Raw genomic sequence first — 22,710 nt, 5'->3', positions numbered from 1 at the left:
CTCCGTAATGCAAGCTACAAGCCACCCATGGCCACCTGCAGGACAAAAGAGAGAAAAGGGAGGAGAAGGGGGGGCCAGCAACGGGATGACCAGGGGTGGGGACCGCAGGCCAGCACGCAGCTCCCGAAGCTCCGGCCCAATCAGCAAGTCCCAGGTTGGGGTGCAGGGTCGGGGAAAGACTTGTGCTCCGTAATGCAAGCTACAAGCCACCCACGACCACCTGCAGGTTCCGGTGTCCGGCAAAGGATGCTGCAACATGGACAAAAGAGAGAAAAGGGAGGAGAAGGGGGGGGCCAGCACAAGAAACCACAGGAGCGACTCTGACACACTAAAGTTTACACTACCTAGAGATTTACCAACACCAGCTAGAGGTTTACTAAACACTAACTATAGGCTTGACTAAACAGAAATGTTTTAAGTTTAGTTTTAAAGGTGGAGGTGGTGTCAGCCTCCTTAACCCAGATTGGAAGTTGGTTCCATAGTAGTGGCGCCTGATAGCAGAACGCCCGCCCTCCAAATCTACATTTAGATACTCTAGGAACTACAAGTAAACCTGCACTCTGAGAACGGAGAGCTCTGACAGGAACATAAGGCACTATCAGGTCTTGCAAATAATGCGGAGCTAAGCCGTTTTGGGCTTTATACGCAAGTAATACAATTTTAAATTGGATTCTGAATTTTACGGGTAACCAATGGAGCGACGCTAACACTGGAGAGACGTGGTCTCTCCTGCTAATTCCTGTCAGTACTCGTGCTGCTGCATTTTGGATCAGCTGGAGCCTATTCAGCAATTTACTTGGACATCCTGCTAACAACACATTACAGTAATCTAGTCTAGAAGATACAAACGCATGAACTAGTTTTTCTGCATCACTCTGTGAGAGGATTTTCCTAATCTTTGCAATATTACGGAGATGGAAAAAGGCTATTTTACAAACCTGATTGACATATGGTTTAAACGACAAATCCTGATCGAAAATAACATCAAGATTTCTCACAGTTGCACTGGAAGCCATCGCAACACCATCTAATCCCTTCCTAAGATGCTCTGGACCAAGAATGATAACCTCTGTTTTATCTGAATTTAGAAGCAGGAAATTTCTGGACATCCAGTCCTTGATGTCCCTAAGACATGCCTGAAGTTTAACTAACGGTTCTGTTTCATCCGGCTTCATAGACAAATAGAGCTGCGTATCATCAGCATAACAATGAAAGTGTATGCCGTGATTCTGGATTATACTTCCCAACGGCTGCATGTATAAACTGAACAAGATTGGCCCTAGCACTGAACCCTGCGGAACACCATAACAGACCCTTGACTGTTCTGAAGAAACCTCATGTACATGAACAAACTGGAACCTGTCAGATAGGTATGATTTAAACCAACATAGAGCTGTCCCTTTAATCCCAACAACATGCTCTAACCTGTGCAGTAAAATGCCATGATCTATAGTGTCAAAAGCAGCACTGAGGTCCAGTAGAACCAGTATGGACACTAATCCCTTATCTGAGGCCATAAGGAGGTCATTCGTGACTCGAACAAGTGCTGTCTCTGTGCTATGATGCATTCTGAACCCTGACTGAAAGACTTCAAACAGATCATTTCTATACAAATAGTCACATAACTGGCTTGAAACTGCCTTTTCCAGAATTTTAGACACAAATGGAAGGTTGGAAATTGGTCTATAATTAGCTAAGGTGTCTGGGTCAAGAGAAGGTTTTTTAAGTAAAGGTTTAATTACTGCGACTTTGAAAACCTGTGGTACATATCCTAAACTTAGGGATAAGTTAATTTGGTCCAGTATTGTCGTACCAATAAGAGAAAAAATATGTTTGAATAGACGAGTCGGGATGGGGTCTAACATACATGTGGTTGACTTAGCTCTATTAACGAGTGAAGTCAGCTCAGGGAGGTCTATAGGATCAAAACAGTCTAGAGACAAGTCAGAGCCTAGGGAAGTCGCTAAAGCTGAAGAAACACCTACAACCGGCTGGTTGATTTCTTCTCTAATTCTCGCGATTTTACTGTTGAAGAAGCCCATAAAGTCCTCACTACTGAGAGCTGCAGGAATGCACGGCTCAACAGAGTTGTGACTCTTTGTCAGCCTGGCTACAGTGCTGAACAGAAAACGTGGGTTACTTTTGTTATCCTCTATCAACGTTGAATAATAAGCTGTTCTGGCTTTGCGAATGGCTTTTTTATATACTATTAGAATATCTTTCCATTCACGATGAGAGTCTACAGACCTACAAGAGTACCACTTCCTTTCCATTTTACGCACGTTTTGTTTCAACATGCGGATATCTGAATTATACCAGGGAGTTAAGCTCCTGTGGCTAGAAACCCTCCTTTTCAAAGGAGCAACTTCATCTAAAGCTGAATGCAACAAATCAGCAGTGTTACTAGCAAGGAAATCAACATCTGCAGAGGTAGAACCCAGGTCACTGGCCTCGACTACATCACTATTTCGCACTGTCGTAAGATAAGCAATGGCCTCCCTAAATTTAACAATAACTTCATCAGACAAACATCTGCTAAAATAATACCTCCTATTTTGCACTTCAACATCAACAAAATTAAATTCAAACGTTATTAAGTAATGGTCGGATAAAAGGGAGTTTACAGGTGACACCAACAGACCATCAGTTTCAACACCGTAGGTGAGAACGAGATCGAGAGTATGATTAAAACAGTGCGTCGGTTTATCCACTTTTTGTGAGATACCCATTGATTCTAGAAGAGAATCGAAGGCTAATTTAAGATTATCGCTTTCAACATCCATATGAATGTTAAAATCACCCACTATGATGAATTTATCTGTGCTGATCAATAATCCAGAAAGGAAATCTGAAAATTCAGACAAAAACTCCAGATACGCACCAGCAGGGGGCCGGTACACTACCACTAACACAACTGGCTTCTCTGATTTCCGGCTCGGAAATTTCAGACCAAGCATGAGGCTTTCAAATGTATTATAGTTGCACTTGGGTTCAATTTTTGTTTGGAGACCGGAGTTATAAATTGCTGCGACTCCTCCGCCTCGGCCCGTGCTTCTAGGAATGTGATGATTAAAGTAGCCGGGCGGAGTTGATTCATTCAAACTAACATACTCTTCCTCCTGTAACCATGTTTCTGTTAAGCAGAAAATATCACTCCTGCTCTCTGTAATTATATCATTTACTAACAGAGACTTAGAGCTTAATGATCGTATATTTAGTAGTCCGCATCTAATTTTTCGGTCTGTAATTGGTACCAAATGTGCATTGGTTTTAATTTTTACAAGGTTATCTTGGTTAACGCCTCTATAACGCTGCACCTGGTGAACTTTTGGAGGGCGGGGAACTGCAACCACTTCTATTTTGCTAGGCACCTGGCCAGAGTCGCCAATATCATGTAATCCTACAGTTTTAGAGTCGCTAATTACATAATGCAATCCTACAGTTTTGTTGGCAGGCGTTGGTCCTTGAGAAGCAACAGATGTGTCGCTGAGCCCTTTAAGACTACCCTTCCTCCGAACCGTCACCCAGCTGCCCTGCCTGGCCGGCTGCCGGGGAGCTGCAGGGGAGCGGTTACGCTCAGCTGCTACGGGCCGGTCCGCAGAGGATTCTATCGGACTATGGTCTAGTTGGCCAAACCGGACCTCTAACTGACTAAGCCTCGCCTCCAGCCCTGTTAAACTACAGCTCTGCATCCTGGCCTGGACCCTGCATTGTCAGGGGGAGTGTCTAATAACATTGGCCAGATTTCTAGACATAAGAGCTGCACCATCCCGGGTGGGATGAATGCCGTCCCTTCTAATCAGACCGGGCTTTCCCCAGAATGTCTCCCAGTTGTCAATAAAGTCCACGTCGTTTTCTGAACACCACTGAGACAACCAGCGGCGGAGCGAGAGCATGCGACTAAACATGTCATCGCTGGTCAGATTGGGGAGGGGGCCAGAAAAACCTACGGAGTCTGACATGGTTTTGGCGTAGTTACACACCGAGACAATATTCATTCTGGTTACTTCCGACTGGCGAAGACGGGAGTCATTAGCTCCGACATTGATGATAACTTTACCATATTTACGATTACCCTTTGCCAGTAGCTTCAAATTTGCTTCTATGTCGCCCGCTCTGGCCCCCGGGATACACCTAACTAAGGTCTCTGGAGTCGGCTTCACATGTCTGACTATGGAGTCTCCAATCACCAGGGTCGGTTTCTCAACAGATGTGTCGCTAAGTGGGGAAAATCTGTTAGACACATGAAGCGGGTGGTGGTGTTCCGTGAGCCCTTTAAGACTAGTCTTCCTCCGAACCGTCACCCAGCTGCCCTGCCTGGCCGGCTGCTCGGGAGCTGCAGGGGAGCGGCTACGCTCAGCTGCTACGGGCCGGTCCGCCGCTAGCTTAGCCTGGTTAGCTGAGGAGGCTCTCGGACTATGGTTTAGTTGGCCGAACCGGACCTCTAACTGACTGAGCCTCGCCTCCAGCCCTGCAAATAAACTACACTTTAAGCACTTACCATCTTCACTAAAGGAGGCAGAGGAATAACTAAACATTTCACACACTGAGCAGGAAAGAGGTGAAGCGGTGGGAGCCGGAGCGGCCATGCTAAGATGCTAACGGAGGCTAACGGACAGAAAATGTATCGGTGATTGGTGACAGTGAAAGTTACGGAAGAGAAAATGAGCGAGTGTTGAAATAAAGACAGTAATGTACCAGATATAGTGCTATTTTACCAGAAAACAGTCTAAGTTTTAGATAAAAAGTCGGGAGAGATCTGAGCCTGCAAACGCCGTGAGACGGCAGCAGCACAGACCGCAAACACCAGGAAGTGACGCGATGCGTGACGCAATACGTTACCCCCGTTATTTCAAGAATACCATTTATTCTTAAGTTTTTTCTTAAGAAGAAACTACTTAAGAACTTTTGGAGAATATGACTTCTTCTCTTTTTTCTTCTTAAGACTGAACTTAAGAAAAAAAGGACCCTTAAGAAGATTTTTTTTCTTAAGAATGTTTTGTGAATCCGGCCCCTGCTTGGTATTATTAAATTTTTAGAGTTTTTTATTTTTAGATGTTCCAGAAATGTGGCGTGTAAGAACACAAATATGCTACGGCAGTCGTTCTTTTCTTTTTATCAGATAGTTCCACTCACTTGATCCGACTTAGCGATCTCTGGGAAATCTCGGGGAGATCTCCGGCTGAGATAATGTGTGACTAAAGCGGTTAATTATATCGAGCATTTATTTTGTGTGTGTGTGTGTCTGCGGGGAGGAATTAGTGTTTAATTCTCATCCTCGCTGTCCTGACTGTTGCTTTCAGTCAGCTTATCGTCACCGAGGATCCGCTCAGGAACACGCTGAACGGATACAGTTTGAACCCCTGCCAACCGTTCTCCACGCTGTTATCAAAGCAGCAGGATTTCCACGGTGCACTCCTTTCATCGTGTCTTACATGCTGCTTACCTCGCGTGCAGTACTCGAGTTGTAAAAAGAAACCAGGGGGGATGGTGGATTTTATCATATGGGGACAGATAATTTGTGCTGATTACAAATAATATAATATATTACAAATAATAGCAGTGACCAAAACACCTGCAGAAATACTGCAGGAATGACATAGCAGCAGTTAAATGCAGCCTTCTGTAAGCTTTAAATATCCACTGGGCTTACATCAAATACATCAAAACACAACAATAAAAAACACTTTTCTGAACTTATCAATATGACTCTGTCCTTCACAGGATAAGTAACATGGATCACTGCAAAAACTCACAATCTTATCTTGTCTTATTTCTAGTTAAAATGTCTCATTTTAGTAAAAAAATCTCATTACGCTTAAAACAAGACTCAACACGCGTATACATAGTTCAAAGTTCAGATTCAGTCAAATCTTTCAGCTTTCTGTACTTGGCTGTTTTTTTAAAGAATTGGGATTATATTAATTTTATAATCTGGATTACAAATGAATTGCAGTTAATTGGGCTGAAGTGATGGATGGATGGATGGATGGATGGATGGATGGATGGATGGATGGATGGATGGATGGATGGATGGATGGATGGATGGATGGATGGATGGATGGATGGATGGATGGATGGATGGACGGACGGATCTTTCCTCGTCTTCAATCGTCTGGACAATTGACTCAGCAAAATCAGTGAACTAAAGGAAACCATGACAACGATAAACAGAAGGTTCAAATAAACACATAACGACCTCAGATCTAACTCTGCGTGACCTCCGTGTGACCTCCGTGTGACCTCTGTTGAGGGACATTATAAAATCCAGTTCAGAAGTCCGCTGTGGTGTAGTGAGTTTTATTCAGTAGCCGGCAGTGAGCGGACCAATGTAGTGCATGGCTGGACTTTTTATACAGTAAGTTCAAAGCACAAAAGTAAAGAATCAACAAACCAAAGGTGAAAGACAAAAAGCAATTAAAGGGTATTTACAGTCAGATGTGATCATTCAGTTGGAACTACCCCATAGTCAGTCAGGAACTCCATCATATGGCATTCCCGTGGTTCAAGTCTTTGTTGAAGCCAGTTCCAAGGTGTGGCCCTTGCAGGGGGTAGGAAGCTGATGTTTTAGGTCAGCCATGGTGTCACAATGCCTCATCAATACATATCAGTCAGTCTGGAACTTCGTCATATGGCATTCCCGTGGATCAGTCTGTGTTTGAGGCCAGTTCAAAGCTTGTGAGCCCTGCAGGGGGGAGTTTCACGTCACAATGGTGTTGCGGTGTCTCAACACCTCCGTGTGACCTCCGTGTGACCTCTGTGTGATGTCTGCGTGACCCCGTGTGACCTCCGCGTGTGTGACCCCCGCGTGACCTCCGTGGATGAGCATCCATCCCCGATGGGACCAATCCAAGAGCAGGCTGTGATGATGTCATCATGTTTAGTCCATTTACGCCCCGTCACCAGAAATCAGGTTCCCGCTGAGTCGACTCAAAACTCTTCAAACTGCTTTTAAAACATCTGCCAGCCGCTCAGGGAAACACTGCAAATATTTCATCAGAGCGATGCAACACGTTACTGCAAACTGCTCACATATGTTTTGGTCTTTGGAGATTTTAGCCACTTTATCCAAGGAAACAGGAAGAGATGTGACTCCCAACGCCCTCTGTTTGGTGCTAACTGGGTGAAGGAGGAGCTTTATTTCATGAAATTGGAAAAGATTAGACGTCTCTGATGGGTAAGGGCGTTTCATCTGACGAGGCCTGGACCGTTTTTCTGACCAGTGAAATTTTAATGGAACGATGTAATATTGGGCCTTTTTTGTCTCTCTTTGGTATTCACTTACTTTAACCCTTGTACCCTTGTCTTTGGGTCAAAATGACCTAATTCTCCTGTTCCTTCTTTCCTCCTGCTCTCTCCTTCCTTCTTCCCTTCCTATTTTCTCCCTTCCTTCCTTCCTTCTTCCCTTCCTTCCTTCCTTCCTTCCTTCCTTCCTTCCTTCCTTCCTTCCTTCCTTCCTTCCTTCCTTCCTTCCTTCCTTCCTTCCTTCCTTCCTTCCTTCCTTCCTTCCTTCTTTTCCCTGATCTCTCCTTCCTTCTTCCCTTCCTCTTTTCTCCCTTCCTTCCTTCCTTCCTTCCTTCCTTCCTTCCTTCTTTTTCTCTTCCTTCCTTCTTTCCTCCTGCTCTCTTCTTCCTTCTTCCCTTCCTCTTTTCTCCCTTCCTTCATTCCTTCTTCCCTTCCTCTTTTCTCCCTTCCTTCCTTCCTTACTTTCTTCCTTCTTTTTCCCTCCTGCTCTCTCCTTCCTTCTTCCCTTCCTATTTTCTTTTTTCTTTCCTTCCTTCTTTCCTTGTTTTCTCCCTCCCTCCCTCCCTTCCTTCCTTTCTTCTTTCCTCCTGCTCTCTCCTTCCTTCTTTCCTCCTTTCCTTATTTTCTCCCTTCTTTTCATTCTTCCTTCCTTCCTTCTTTCCTCCCTTCTTCTCTTCCTCCTTCCTTGACCCAAAGACAGGGTTACTAAGGGTTAACCTTAGTATTATTTTTGTATTTGATTTATTGTTGGTAGTTATGTCTGTTATGTGAGGTAAGGTTCCAATGGGAGGGGGGGGGGGGCGTCAATAGCAGATGATAAACACATTATTTCCAAATATCTCAGAATCAGAATCATGTTTATTTGGCCGAGTCAGGTCAAACAAGAATTTGACTCGGTTATTTACGCTCACTGTACAGTAAATAGGCTAATAGGCAAATGACAGCTCTTATTAACATATATACAATTTAAAAAAGTAAAAGGTGCAGCAGTATAGACATGATTATTGATGGTTATTTATTTTTTTTATTCTTTATTTCATTCAAAAATAAAACAAACAATTTAATACAAATAGTAAATGAAAAGGGAGCAGAAAGAAGAAGAATCTTATCTAATCTGCCCCTTTTTCCAAGAAATAAATTCACAAATAAAAAAAAAAACAACAACTAAGTAAATAAAAAACTAAAATAAAATAAAATTACTCCCGTCTATGGGTATGTCAATCAAACTTAACTAACATATTTCATTATATTTATTTAACATACAGGCTTTAATTGTTCTTTTGAATGTAATGTTTGATTTGGATTCTTTGTTTTCTTTATTCAGATTGTTCCATAAACTGATTCCTTTCACAGAAACACAACGTTCCATCAATTTTGTCCTGCGTCTTGTTTTTTTGAAAATCTCTGTTCCTTTTAAGTTATATTTGCTTTTTCTTTTTTCAAATCTTTTCTGAATGTTGATTGGTAAAGTTTTTTTATGAGCTTTAAACATTATTTGCAGAATACTATAGTGTACTAATTCACGAAATTTCAACAATTTTAACTGAAGGAATAATGGATTTGTTGGATCTCTATATCATTTCTGCTGATAAATTAAATTATCTATCGGAAGGCAGTCTAAAAAAAAACAAAACGCGGTAATATAAATTTTCCCCAAACGTAAACCCAACTGGTGTATTGACATTTGGTCAACAGCTGTTTTCTTATGTAAAAACGTAATAAACAGATTTTATTTAGAAAGCAGAGCGGTGCAACACGCGTTCGGCTGCTGTTAACTTGCAAAGCCGATGTTCCTTCCTTCATTTTTCATGTTCAGGCGAAGTATATTCCTGTTTTTACGGCGCCGCGGGAGGAAGAAAAAAAAGGAAGTGGAGGGATAAAAGACGGGTCGACTGACTGATGACGGGGAATTGAAGGCAGAACCGTTGGAATTACATAAAGGAGCATGAAATCAGCATGAATGATGGGAAATGTGAGCGGCGGCACGGCCGAGGGAGGAGCGCTCATAAATTATTTTCCTGTGCGCCACATTCAGCTGGCAGGGGATTCGGCGAGGCCGACCGGTCCTCAGAAAAACAACCAATGCTCTGCATGTCTCTGTGTTTGTGTCCCAGATTCTGATCGGAGAAGTGACGGGGTTCTTCGTGAAGACCGAGGGTGCTCAGGAGAAGACCATCGTGACGGCCGACTGCTGTTACTTCAACCCGCTGCTCCGCAGGATCGTACGGTTTCTAGGTCAGTGGTGGAACTGCAGACGGGGGATCCTGGGCCTCCGGGTCTCGCTGAGCCTCTATGGAGCTAGAACAGTCTCATAATTCACAAATGCACAGGACAAATTTCACAAATGCACAGAACAATTCACACGTGCGTAGGACACAAATGTATTTTTGATGCACACAGTGCTGCGCTGGATTTGCGTGTGACTTTTGAGACTCCCCTGACGTGCTCACAGACAAAAAAAACGTTTGTAAATCAGGTTATATTTGTGTGCGCATCAAAAATACATTTGTGTATCTTGTCCTACGCATTTGTGAAATTTGTCCTGTGCATTTGTGAATTTTGTCCCGTGCATTTGTGAATTTTTCCTGTGCATTTGTGGATCGGCGTGTGCATTTGTGAATTATGAGACTGTTTTAGCTCCATAAGCCTCCGGGTCCAGGACTCCTCCTCCGTGAGAGACGTCCGGGGACGAGACAAAAAAAACCCATGTGGCCTCAAGTTTCATCTTCTTTTTCTTTGTATCTCATTCTGTTGATGCAGCATTTACATTTATGGCGCTTTTACACTAGTACCTACTCAGCGCGCCTCGACTTGCCCCCGTTTCGCGCTTTTACACTACGGGCCGAGGCGGGTGGAGGCGTGCCGAGTAGATACTTTTTCTGTATCTTTTCTGCCGAGGTTCTAAGCGTGCTGAGTCGGCCCTGTATCTGATGTCATCACAATACACGCCACCGATTGGTCGGGGGGCCGTCAGACGTTTGAATCAGGAAGCGGGAATCAGCGCAAGAGCAGCTCACGGCTTCCTCCTTTTATCCGACAGGCAATGGCAGCGCAAAAGTTTGTTTGATCCAACTCTGATGTGCAGATGTTCATAAACCTGGTGCTGAGGAGAGAATTAAAAAGGGATCTAGACCGGCGATAAGGAACAACCAGATCTACCAGGAGCTCTGTCACTCGCGGCTCCCAGCTGATTTCTCAGCAGCGCTGACACAAACAAAATTTTAAAAAAGGTTCTACATCTTTCTCTTCCGGCTCGCTTTTCTGCTCTTCTCCCTTCTTATCTGCCCTGCTGCTGCTTCTGTCCTGTCTTGTCTTCAGAGCCTCTCTTTTTCACTCCTCCGAAATTCTACAATCATGGAATTGATTAACTGGTCTCTCAGCACAATTGACCAGATTTTTGCGATGAGAAGTCGGGGGGTAAGGGAGCCCTCTTGCCCCAATGGGACATTTTTTGCCGGATACACAATGGATTCCTGGAAACATTGGAAACCGTTGTGTTTGGCGATCCTGTCTGTCGAGGACGTTGAAGATGCTTCATAATTGGATATATGATTTATGATATCCTTGGGGACCCCAGGAAGAATAGCTGATGTTGCGACATTAGCTAATGGGGATCCTTTAAATAAACAAATAAACAAATATGATAGCAGGATTCCTTCTTATTGGAGCTGGTGGATTCCTAGTACATCGACAAACGCGTAAGTCGTCGACAGCTGCTTTGGCCCTTTCTGAGCTGCCCGACGTTGCTGAGGGGATAAGCTCTGCGACTAACACTCAGACTTTAACGTTGGGAGAGCAAAACCGCAAGCTGGATGCGATTCTTGAACAGAATCGAAGGCTGGCGGCGGTCTTTGAGCTCATTGGCAAGATGGATAAGACCTTGGTGAAGTTGGAAGCTCGGCTTGGCGGGAATTGATCACAAATTCGTCTGTTTGGAGTCGCCATTGATGAACCAGAGACTAAAGGCAGACGGAAAATTACTTAGTCTGTCTGTTCTTGCAATACAATTGTTGATTCTATAATCTGACCTTGACAGAGTTGTTTGGCCCACCGCTCCAGTAACAATCTCCCTGGTGGAATGTAAACAAGAGACTCTGCCCCCACTAACCCTCCCCTCTCCCAGGAACATCTGTGGACCTGTTTCAGAACTGACTGAGCCATCTCATCATCAAGGACATTGGCTGAGGAGCAGCTCTGAGCGAAGTTCATGGACTTACCGCTTACACACACACAATGATAAATACACCTTCCTTTATAGTCAACGCCTTCCCCGGCCCCCCTCTTATAAACCCCCCCACCAACACAGTCAACAGGTTTGAGAGCCGCGCCACTGGCCATGGTGCTCACTTGGGGTACTGTGCCGGGATCCCCCCCGCCCCTAGAACCACCCCCCCCCCCCCCCCCCCCCCCCCCAACACACACACACATGTGCAAGCCTTGTGATGATGATGTTAAATTCGTCATGTTGCTTTCTGTGCTGAGGTGTTTTTTTTTGCACTTTCACACTGTGTATTTACACACTGTGTGAGGATGCCTTTTTTTTCCCTCCTCCCTCCTCCCTCCCCAATGTCATCCTTTCTCTGATCTGTTCACACCAGTTGACTCATGTCTCATGTTATTTGTTTTGTCTGTGTCCTGATGGGTTGTACTGGTTGTCATTTCACTGTGCTGGGACGCCAGACCAGCGACAATAAAGTTATTCATTCATTCATTCATTCATTCATTCATTCATCTTTAGTGTTGTTGTCTTCTCCGTTTAGATCACACAATCAAATACGTCACAGCAGCTTCGCTCCAACCTCCTACTTTTCATCTGGGTGTTTAAAAACAAACGAGGATGAGGCGAGTGGAGGCGAGATGAGTAGGTAATAGTTTAAAAGCGCCATTAGTGAAGTGAAGTCACAAAGCTTTAATTTTGAAACTTGAAGCCCGGGCTGAGCCGAAATGTTTAAATGTTGTCAGAATGATCAGATAAAGTGAGGTTCTTGAAGTTTGAACACTTATATAAGAAAATTTAGGAGCCAGGCCTTCGTTTGACAAATAACAATTCGTTTGAAAAGTTTAAACTCGAAACTCAAAAAAAAAAAAAAACAGGAAAAAAGTTAAATTTGACTAATTATGACGACGTCTTCTCAGCCTAAATCAGTTTGGGAAAAACTCTCTCTCATAAAACTGGTCGTGTTCACAGCCATTGCCACCGGTACAAAACGTACCGAGGAGGAAAATAAGTGGGATGGCTCGTTCTTGGTGCCCATTTGGTAGAAAATGGTACTGCTTTGTCCCGGGAACGGTTCTGAAGTGTCTTGAGCTGATTGTTCAAAGTAAAATGCTTCATAACAACAGCCAGTCCTCAGTCAGAGGCCTCTTCATAGCCACCACCAGTTATAGGCACGTTTACACATAGCCGATATTTACAAAAACGGATATTTCCCCCTCTTAAGGTGCTATGAGCAGCCAAACCTACAGGGGGCAGTGTAACGAGAAGATAAAGTCATGCTAACCAATCAGAACCCTGGAAAAAAACGTCAACAAATGACACGAGTAACTTCCAGTTACTTCCAAGATGAACGAGAGTCTTTTGTTTGGAGTGACAGAGAAGTGGAGTTACTTTTAAGTGTGACGTTAGAATATAAAACAAGTAAAATACAAGAAAATATTGACGGTGGCCAAACAAATTATAAACACAGGTGGCACTCATGACGCTGGTGATGTTTTTGTCTCATAATGTGACGTTCTGAAGCCTAAATGTCCGTTTCCTTCTGTTTACAAGCAAACGTGAAGATGGAGTTTTTGCAAATCTCCACTTTGCCGGAGTTTTCAGAAATTATGGTTTTTGGAGACTTTGAGCTCCGTTTTTGTGTAAATGAACGGCCAAAATGCATTAAAACACCAACGTTTTTGCTACGTGTAAACAGGGCCTTAGTCATACAAGATTTTCTGAAGTTTTAAAACTGAGAAAAAGCCCCCCACTATAGATACACTTCAGGTGGAGCTTTGATAGGATTATTACACACACACACACACACACACACACACACACACACACACACACACACACACACACACACACACACACACACACACACACACACACACACACACACACACACACACACACACACACACACACACACACACACACACATACACATTGCAACATAGACATATACAAACACACACACTCACACACACACATATACATATATTCATACACACACACACATAGCCACACAGACATGTACATACACACGCACGTACTGTATACACACCCATACACACACGCACACACACGCACACAGTCATATACATACACGCAAAAAAACACACAAAAAAAACTCACTGGGTTTGCATGTGTATATATATGTATATATATTAAATATAGTAATAATGCACATATATATGCCATAGGTTTTTACCGGCACAGTATCAACCATTAATATGACAAGGTAAAAAAAAAGAAAAGGAGAAAAAGAAAAAAAAAATCATAACAAAAAAGAATAAACGAGCGATGGGATTGCAGTTGCTTTTCTCCTCACTCCTCCTCCCCATCCCTCTCTTTCTCCCAGGCGTCTATTCCTTCGGCCTCTTCACCACCACCATCTTCGCCAACGCGGGTCAGGTGGTGACAGGAAACCAGACGCCTCACTTCCTGTCGGCCTGCAGGCCCAACTACACGGCGCTGGGCTGCCAGTCGCCCCTGCAGTACATCACGGAGAACCGGGCCTGCACGGGGAACCCGTACGTGGTGATGTCGGCCCGCAAGTCCTTCCCGTCCAAGGACGCGGCGCTCAGCTTCTACTCGGCCGTCTACACCGTGGTGAGACGCGGCTCCGCCCACCTGACACGTTCGTGTTTTTGTGTGTTTGAAACAACATTTTCTTTTACTTTTATGTTACTTTACTTGGGAAAATTCTGGTATTTACGGAAGAGGATTAGGGCCATGCAGGAGAAAATAATATTTGAGAGGGGAAGATTTTTTTTTTATTGTGCCCTTCGAGAAAAAAAGTCGAAATGTCGAGAAAAAAGTTGAAATGTCGAGAAAAAAGTCAAAATGTCGAGAAAAAAGTCAAAATGTCAAGATTAATGTTGAAATACAATTTCGAGAAAAATCTCGAAATGTCGAGATTAATGTTGAAATTTCGAGAAAAACTCGAAATGTCGAGATTAATGTTGTAATTTCGAAAAAAAGTCGAAATGTCGAGATTAATGTTGTAATTTCGAAAAAAAGTCGAAATGTCGAGATTAATGTTGTAATTTCGAAAAAAAGTCGAAATGTCGAGATTAATGTTAAAATTTTGAGAAAAAAGTCGAAATATCGAGATTAATGTTGAAATACAATTTCGAGAAAAAACTCGAAATGTCGAGATAAATGTTGAAATACAATTTCGAGAATAAAGTTGACATTTTTTTCCAAACATTTCAACTATATTCACGAAATGTTTACTTTTTTCTCGACATTTCAACTTTTTCTCGAAGTGCATAATGAAAAAAAAATCTTTCGTCCACTAAAATATTATTTTGATTTTTCTCCTGCCCGGCCCTAATACTCTTCCGTAGGTATTTTCCTAATCGGTGGATTGAAACAAATTCACTGACATCACAACCTCATCAGCTGCAACATATGAAAGCTTTTCTGGAAAATGCAAGAAAAACTAAAACTTAAATTTAACTCGATGTTTATTTCTGTGGACACGTCACGAATCGAGGATTTTAAATCTTTTTTTTTCTCTTCGCCCTCCTTTTATTGGGTTTCAGTTATTCAGGGATTCTGAGGGATCAGACTGAAGGACTGGGAGGGTTTAAATTAAAATTCACGAGATGACGACGACAGCTGAACATTAAATTACTCAGTTAATCATTTCTATGAACGTTTCAACAATTCTGCTCAGAATTTGACATTTTCTTGCTTTTACTTTTACTTTACTCCTAATAATTCAGGGTTTTTCGTAATTGGTGGATTGAAATAGATTCACTAACATCACAACCTCATCAGCTGCAACATATGAAAGCTTTTCTCGAAAATGCAAGAAAAAAAAACCCTCAGGGATTCTTAAATATAACTCGATGTTTATTTCTGTGGAGACGTCACGAATCGAGGATTTTGAATGTTTTTTTTCTCTTCATCCTCCTTTTGTCGGGTTTCAGTTATTCAGGGCTCAGATTGAAGGACCGGGAGGGTTCGTTTAACAGAAGGGTTTAAATTAAGATTCACGAGATGACGACGACAGCTGAACATTAAAATGACTGAGTTAATCATTTCTACAAACGTTTCAGACGATTCTGCTCAGAATTTGACATTTACGTCATCACCATCTCAACTTCTTCTCACTCGGCTATGGAGCAATTTAAAGGCAGGAGTTTGAAAACGTACCTGGTTGTAGTTTATATTTAACTCTTGTGCTGTCTTCAGGTCAAGGAAGGAGGAAGAGAAGGAGGGAGGAAAGAAGGAAGGAAGGAAGGAAGGAAGGAAGGAAGGAAGGAAGGAAGGAAGGAAGGAAGGAAGGAAGGAAGGAAGGAAGGGAGAATGAAAAGAAGGAAATAAAAGAAGGAAGGGAGAAAAGAAGGAAGGAAGGAAGGAAGGAAGGGAGGAAAGAAGATAGAAAACAAGGAAATAAGGGGGGAAGGGAGAAAGGAGGAAGGGAGGAAAGAAGGAAGGAAGAAGAAGGAAGGAAGGAAGGAAGGAAGGAAGGAAGGAAGGAAGGAAGGAAGGAAGGAAGGAAGGAAGGAAGGAAGGAAGGAAGGGAGAATGAAAAGAAGGAAATAAAAGAAGGAAGGGAGAAAAGAAGGAAGGAAGGAAGGAAGGAAGGAAGGAAGGAAGGAAGAAGGAAGGAAGGAAGGAAGGAAGGAAGGAAGGAAGGAAGGAAGGAAGGAAGGAAGGAAGGAAGGAAGGAAGGAAGGGAGGAAAGAAGATAGAAAACAAGGAAATAAGGGGGGAAGGGAGAAAGGAGGAAGGGAGGAAAGAAGGAAGGAAGGGAGGAAGGAAGGAAGGAAGGAAGGAAGGAAGGAAGGAAGGGAAGGAAGGAAGGAAGGAAGGAAGGAAGGAAGGAAGGAAGGAAGGAAGGAAGGAAGGAAGGAAGGAAGGGAGAGAAAACAAGGAAAGAAGGGAGGAAGGGAGAAAAGAGGGAAGGAGGAAGGAAGGAAGGAAGGAAGAAAACAAGGAAAGAAGGGAGGAAGGGAGAAAAGAGTGAAGAAGGAAGGAAGGAAGGAAGGAAGGAAGGAAGGAAGGAAGGAAGGAAGGGAGGAAGGGAGGAAGGGAGAAAAGAGGAACGGAAGAGGGAAGGAGGAAGGAAGGAAGGAAGGAAGGAAGGAAGGGAAAAAAGAAGGAAGGAAGAAAGAAAGGAAGGAAGGGAGAAAAGACAGTACACGGGTTAATAAAAGCAGCTTTTACTTGTCATTCTGGGCCGTGGAGACGTTTGTGCTGACTTTAACTGGATGAATCCTCTCATGGAGACGTCATCATGGCTCCTCTTTTGTTGTAAAGTGCGGCCTCTTGTGGCTTGATGGAGATGTTGGAGCTGCAGGTACCGGGCCTGTCACCCTGCAGGTACCGGGCCTGTCACCCTGCAGGTACCGGGCCTGTCACCCTGTCGGTACCGGGCCTGTCACCCTGTCGGTACCGGGCCTGTCACCCTGTCGGTACCGGGCCTGTCACCCTGCCGGTACCGGGCCTGTCACCCTGTTGGTACCGGGCCTGTCACCCTGCCGGTACCGGGCCTGTCACCCTGCCGGTACCGGGCCTGTCACCCTGTTGGTACCGGGTCTGTCACCCTGCCGGTACCGGGCCTGTCACCCTGCCGGTACCGGGCCTGTCACCCTGTTGGTACCGGGTCTGTCACCCTGCCGGTACCGGGCCTGTCACCCTGTTGGTACCGGGTCTGTCACCCTGCCGGTACCGGGCCTGTCACCCGTCTGAACCTCCGCCTCACCCATCGCCCGTTTCCTCCTCCCCTATGAACGTAGCAGGAGCAGATTTGATCTGCTGTAATTAAGCTGCTGACTGATTCAGTAGTAGGAATGGTGATATTTTACCGTTCACGATAAACCGTCAAAAAGTTCCCCACGGTAAGAATTTGTATCTCGCGGTAAAAACGATAAATTCCCGTTGATGACGTTTTTGTGTAAAACTGATTTATGGATCTGTGTTAAATCCACGCACAACGTACGTGAAGGAAGGAAGGAAGGAAGGAAGGAAGGAAGGAAGGAAGGAAGGAAGGAAGGAAGGAAGGAAGGAAGGAAGGAAGGAAAGGAAAGAAGGAAAGAAGAAAAGAGGAAGGGAAGAATGAAGGAGAGAGCAGGAGGAAGGAAGGAAGGAAGGAAGGAAGGAAGGAAGGAAGGAAGGAAGGAAGGAAGGAAGGAAAAAAGAAAGAAAGGAAGGAAGGAAGGAAGGAAGGAAGGAAGGAAGGAAGGAAGGAAGGAAGGAAGGAAACAAGGAAACAAGGAAAGAAGAAAAGAGGAAGGGAAGAAGGAAGGAGAGAGCAGGAGGAAGGAAGGAAGGAAGGAAGGAAGGAAGGAAGGAAGGAAGGAAGGAAGGAAGGAAGGAAAAAAGAAAGAAAGAAAGAAAGAAAGAAAGAAAGAAAGAAAGAAAGAAAGAAAGAAAGAAAGAAAGAAAGAAAGAAAGAAAGAAAGAAAAAAAGAAAGAAAGAAAGAAAGAAAGAAAGAAAGAAAGAAAGAAAGAAAGAAAGAAAGAAAGAAAGAAAGAAAAAAAGAAAGAAAGAAAGATCAATTCAATTGGTGTAGTTTAGTAGTATTTAGTATCTTTTAGAGCAGTGATTTGGGGGTTCCAGAGACTGAATGTGGTGATAGATTTATAGTTACAAAGGTGGAGTTGAATTGGTCTTTTTTTATCGTCATTTTTATCGTCATCGGGATAAATGCCAGAAATTATCTTGATACACTTTTTAGTCCATACCGGCCATCCCTATTCAGTAGTAGTCAGTCCTTGTTCTAACTTCTTTACTACTATGCAGCTCATGAGGAAATAGCTTGTCTTTATTCTTTGTTCTTGCTCTTTTCATACTGTACCAAATAAATGAAATGAGGCTCCGGGATAGATGCAATTTTTGCCTATAGGGTATAGGGTATGTACAATGTCGTCCACTGCTGCTTGGTTTCTCACTAATTTTACTGTGGTATTGAGTCTGATATCTGTTGCTGTCTGTATGTGTTGATTGTTGATGTATTTGATGCCTAAAACCTAGTGGACATTAAAGTATAACTCAACTCCTCCCCCTCTCCTGGTTCCAGATGTACGTGACGCTGGTGTTCCAGACCAAGGGCACCCGCCTCATGAAGCCCACCCTGTGCCTGGTGCTGCTGTCCCTGGCCGTGCTGGTGGGGGTGGTGCGGGTGACGGAGCACCGGAACCACTGGAACGACGTGGTGGCCGGGTTCATCACGGGGGGAGCCATCGCCGCATTCCTGGTGAGAGGAAAGATCATTTTAACTGAACATGTGATGAATAAGGAGCTAAACTATATAAAAGGGACATTTAACATCTCCAAAGGGACAGCAGGTTCGGGTTACGTACATGTTTAAAGGGGACCTATTATGAAAAACAGGTTTTTTCTGTCTTTAACATATATAAAGTGGTCTCCCCTCAGCCTGCCAACTCAGAGAAGGAGGAAAGCAAACCAAATTCTGCAGAGTCTGTACAGCCGCCCGGATGATCCGTCCAGTCTGATGTGGATCTACGAGCCAATAAGATTCTGCTCCCGTCGTTACGTAACGACGGAGCGATTTCCATCGGTTGGCCTCCGATGCGTGAAACCACGCCCACAACTAACTCCGCCATTTTTTCGTAGCCGTGTATTGCGTCATTCAGGCAGCCAATCAGCACAGCTGCCTAGGGATGGGAATTGATAAGATTTTTTCCATTCCGATTCCATTTTCAATTCTGCTTAACCATTTGATTCTTTATCGATTCTCTTATTGATTCTCATTTGGAAAAAAGGAGAACAAACAATTTTAGTATCAACTTTGTTTTATATCTTTGAACAAAAAAATGTAAGTGAGGTCTTAAGATGCCCCCAGCCGTGGGCTCCTCGATGGTGCCACGGGGTCCCCAAAAATTGTTTGTAATATAAAATATGTATTTAATATAAAATAATAAAATAAATATTCTTCTGTAGAAACTACTAACTGAAATACAAATATTAAATACAACAAATTATTTTGTGGCAAGAATGACCAGTAACATGTTCAATACAACAAACTTAGTCACTGCTGGTGACATTCATCTATTCTGGCCTGATACTCTTCCCTGCCTTGATGAAAAGAGAATCTAGCGGTAGAAGCTCTTTAACTTCTCCATAGATGAGCTGACGAGCTGCAGCTGTGTCAGGAGCCGACGGAGCGCCCGGCACGTCCGCGTGGCCGAGCGCGCAGCTCTTCTAAAGCATGAATTATGGTTCAGAGTTAAATTGACGCAGAGCCTACGGCGTAGGGTACGCAGGGACTGTCCCTACCCGATTTGAGTCACACATGCGCAGTCGCGTCCAACATCGTCGGCCATCTTGGAAAGCAAAATACGGCAACACCACTTGGACAAACTATATACATAAAAATAAATGGAAAAAAGGCAAACCCTCCATAGTATGTTATAAAAACGAAATAAAAAATTATATAACATCTATAAAGGTACTATCAAAAGAAAATCAGTCTAAGTTACAATCTTGCTACGCTTAAACACTTTTGTTGAAATGTCAACCCCTGTGATTATTTTATTTTGTGATTACTTTATTTTATTTTATTTTATTTTTTATTTAATCTTAGAATATTATCTTGGAAAAAATGTATAGGTATACTTATTCGCTTGTGTGTTGTAAAATTGTTATGTTTCAGTTGCAAACAAATGTTTCCTCAAAGGAATTTTGTACTTTTGATATGTTAAATAAAGTTTATTATAAAAAAACTACTCACAATAAGTTAGGGATATTATTATTTACAGTACATGATTGCTTTTCCTATTTGGTCTGAATTTTAATGAAATAAGTAAAAGTTGCCTTTGATATTATTAATGATGAATGAGAAGAAACACCATTTTCATTAGATTAATATTTCAACAAAAGTGTTTAAGCGTAGCAAGATTGTAACTTAGACTGATTTTCTTTTGATAGTACCTTTTATAGATGTTATATAATTTTTTATTTCGTTTTTATAACATATTATGGAGGGTTTGCCTTTTTTTCCATTTATTTTTATGTATATAGTTTGTCCAAGTGGTGTTGCCGTATTTTGCTTTCCAAGATGCCGACGATGTTGGACGCTACTGCGCATGTGTGACTCAAATAGGGTAGGGACTCAAATAAGGTAGTGACAGGGACGCGCGCCGTACGGTGCGTGTCGCCGCGTACCCTACGCCGTAGCGTCTGCGTTGGTGTAACGCAGAACCATAAATCAGCCTTACCACACGCCGGCTGACTCCGCGCTCCAGCGCATCAGCCGGCCGAGTCCTAACAGTGTCCCCCCTTTGTTAAGAATGTCCACATTGCACGTATTGTCGCCCTGTTGTCATCCTTTTTGGTAAAATGTAACCAAACTTTTCGACCATTATGCCTCTTTGTCCCCGTGTTTTCCTGCTCGGCGCGAATGTGCACGTTGCGCAACGTGCTTGGTGACGTCATTCGCGCCCACTGGAATCGATAAGGGAATCGTTTGCGAAAAAGGCAAACGATTCCAAGGAATTGAAACACTGGGAACCGGTTCTCAACAAGACCCGGTTCTCAATTACCATCCCTAACAGAGCCTCATTATCATAGCCCCGCCCACTCAGAATCCTGCATAGATAATGAGGTTAGGGAACGAGAAGATAAAGACATGGCTCAGAGGCTGAATTTCTAATTTATTTAGCAAAAACAATCAAAAGCTTGTTTTTAAGACTTTCAAGGCGTGTTTAAAATAGGGATTAGATGCCATAGTAGGTCCCCTTTAAGATACACAGTGTAGCGGTATAACGTAAATCATGGGTGCCAAAATGAGAACATACAAAGAATAATAAAACTAAATATATAAAGAAAATCTCCCCTCCCTTAAACAAAACATGACAATAAATCAAAAAAAAGGCTTAAAAAGTAATGACAGAACAGAAGAGCAATGTAAATATCAATGCAAACATAGAAACCCAACAGAAGAAGTCAAATAATTATACAACAAAAAAAAAAGTCTATATCATAGAAAGGATGAAAGAAACATAAAAAGGACATTTAACGTCTCCAAAGGGACCGCAGGTTCGGGTCACGTGGAGGTTTAAAGCTCAGGCAAGTTTCTGCTCGGAGGCTTTTTAAAACGTTTTTCAGACAATTACAATTACTGCTCAATCAGTCTCTTATTATTTATTTATTTCATTGATTCAAATAGAAGAACAATTTGATATAAACACAAACGTTCCTAAATTATGAATGAACGGGAGCAGAAAGAAGAATAATCTTATTCAATCCCTTTTACCCCAAGAAATCAATTTACAAAGAACGTAAATTAAAAAACAACAACAAAATAAAATAGATAAGAATAATAAAGTATAAAAATAGCTGCCGGCCACATTCAATGTTTATACCTTTCATAACGATGGGTTTGTCAATCAAACGTAACTAACATATTTTATTATATTTCCTGAACATACTGGCTTTAATTGTTCTTTTGAATTAAATGTTTGATTTGGATTCTTTGGTTTCTGTTATCAGATAAAACATAAACTGAAACACGACATCCCATCAATTTAGTCCTGAATTTTATTTTTTAAAGATCTCTGTTCCTTTCAAGTTATACTTTTTTTCAAATCTTTTGTTGAATGTTGATTGGTAAAGTTTTTTTATGAGTTTAAACATAATTTCTAGAATACTATAATCTACTAATCTACTCATGAAATTTCAATAATTTTAACTGTAGGACTAATGGATTTGTTGGATCCCTGTATCGTTTTCTACTGATTATTTTTATGGCTCTTTTTGCAAAATGAAAATTGATTAAATATATGTTTTACAGGCATTTCCCCATTCCTGCCTCAGTGCTATTCAGGGCCAGGAACTGAAATGTTTTTGATGTTTTCAATAATTGAATCATTGTCATTAATGGTTGTGAAGCACGAAAGACAAAGAAAACAAGTCCAAGCGATTAAGTTGGACGTACGAGGCTTAAAGGGGACGTTTCATGGTGGGAACATTCGTTTATGTTTGTGCTTAACAGCATTTATTTGGAGGTTGAAAGTACGCACCAACGCCAAAGGTCTTTTATTTTTTTTTTTTTACCTTGTCTGCACACATATTAATGGTTGATACCATGCCGGTAAAAACCTCATGTGCATTATTACTATATTTAATATATATACATATATATACGCATACATACGCATACACATACATATATATACACATACAAACCCAGGGAGGGGGGGGGTGACATCCACTGCCAATCCAGGAAGCAAGAACACACGGAGGCCTCACGTCAAGCACTGGAAATCTGCAACAAAAA

General features: G+C 42.6%; 1 protein-coding gene across 1 annotated transcript in view; it reads left to right on the top strand.

The window, feature by feature from the left end:
• Nucleotides 1–22,710, top strand: part of LOC133452425 (phospholipid phosphatase-related protein type 5-like) — a 67,348-nt gene that overhangs the window by 34,413 nt on the left and 10,225 nt on the right. The window contains exons 2-4 of the mRNA XM_061731757.1: nt 9,360–9,480; nt 13,812–14,062; nt 18,490–18,666. Of these exons, the coding sequence (XP_061587741.1) occupies nt 9,360–9,480; nt 13,812–14,062; nt 18,490–18,666 (549 nt within the window). The remainder of the gene's footprint in view (nt 1–9,359; nt 9,481–13,811; nt 14,063–18,489; nt 18,667–22,710) is intronic.

The sequence above is a fragment of the Cololabis saira genome, chromosome 1 (assembly GCF_033807715.1).
Source record: "Cololabis saira isolate AMF1-May2022 chromosome 1, fColSai1.1, whole genome shotgun sequence".
Lineage (NCBI taxonomy): Eukaryota > Metazoa > Chordata > Actinopteri > Beloniformes > Belonidae > Cololabis > Cololabis saira.
Note: the sequence above shows the minus strand (reverse complement) of the source record. Positions and strands in the feature narration are given on the sequence as shown.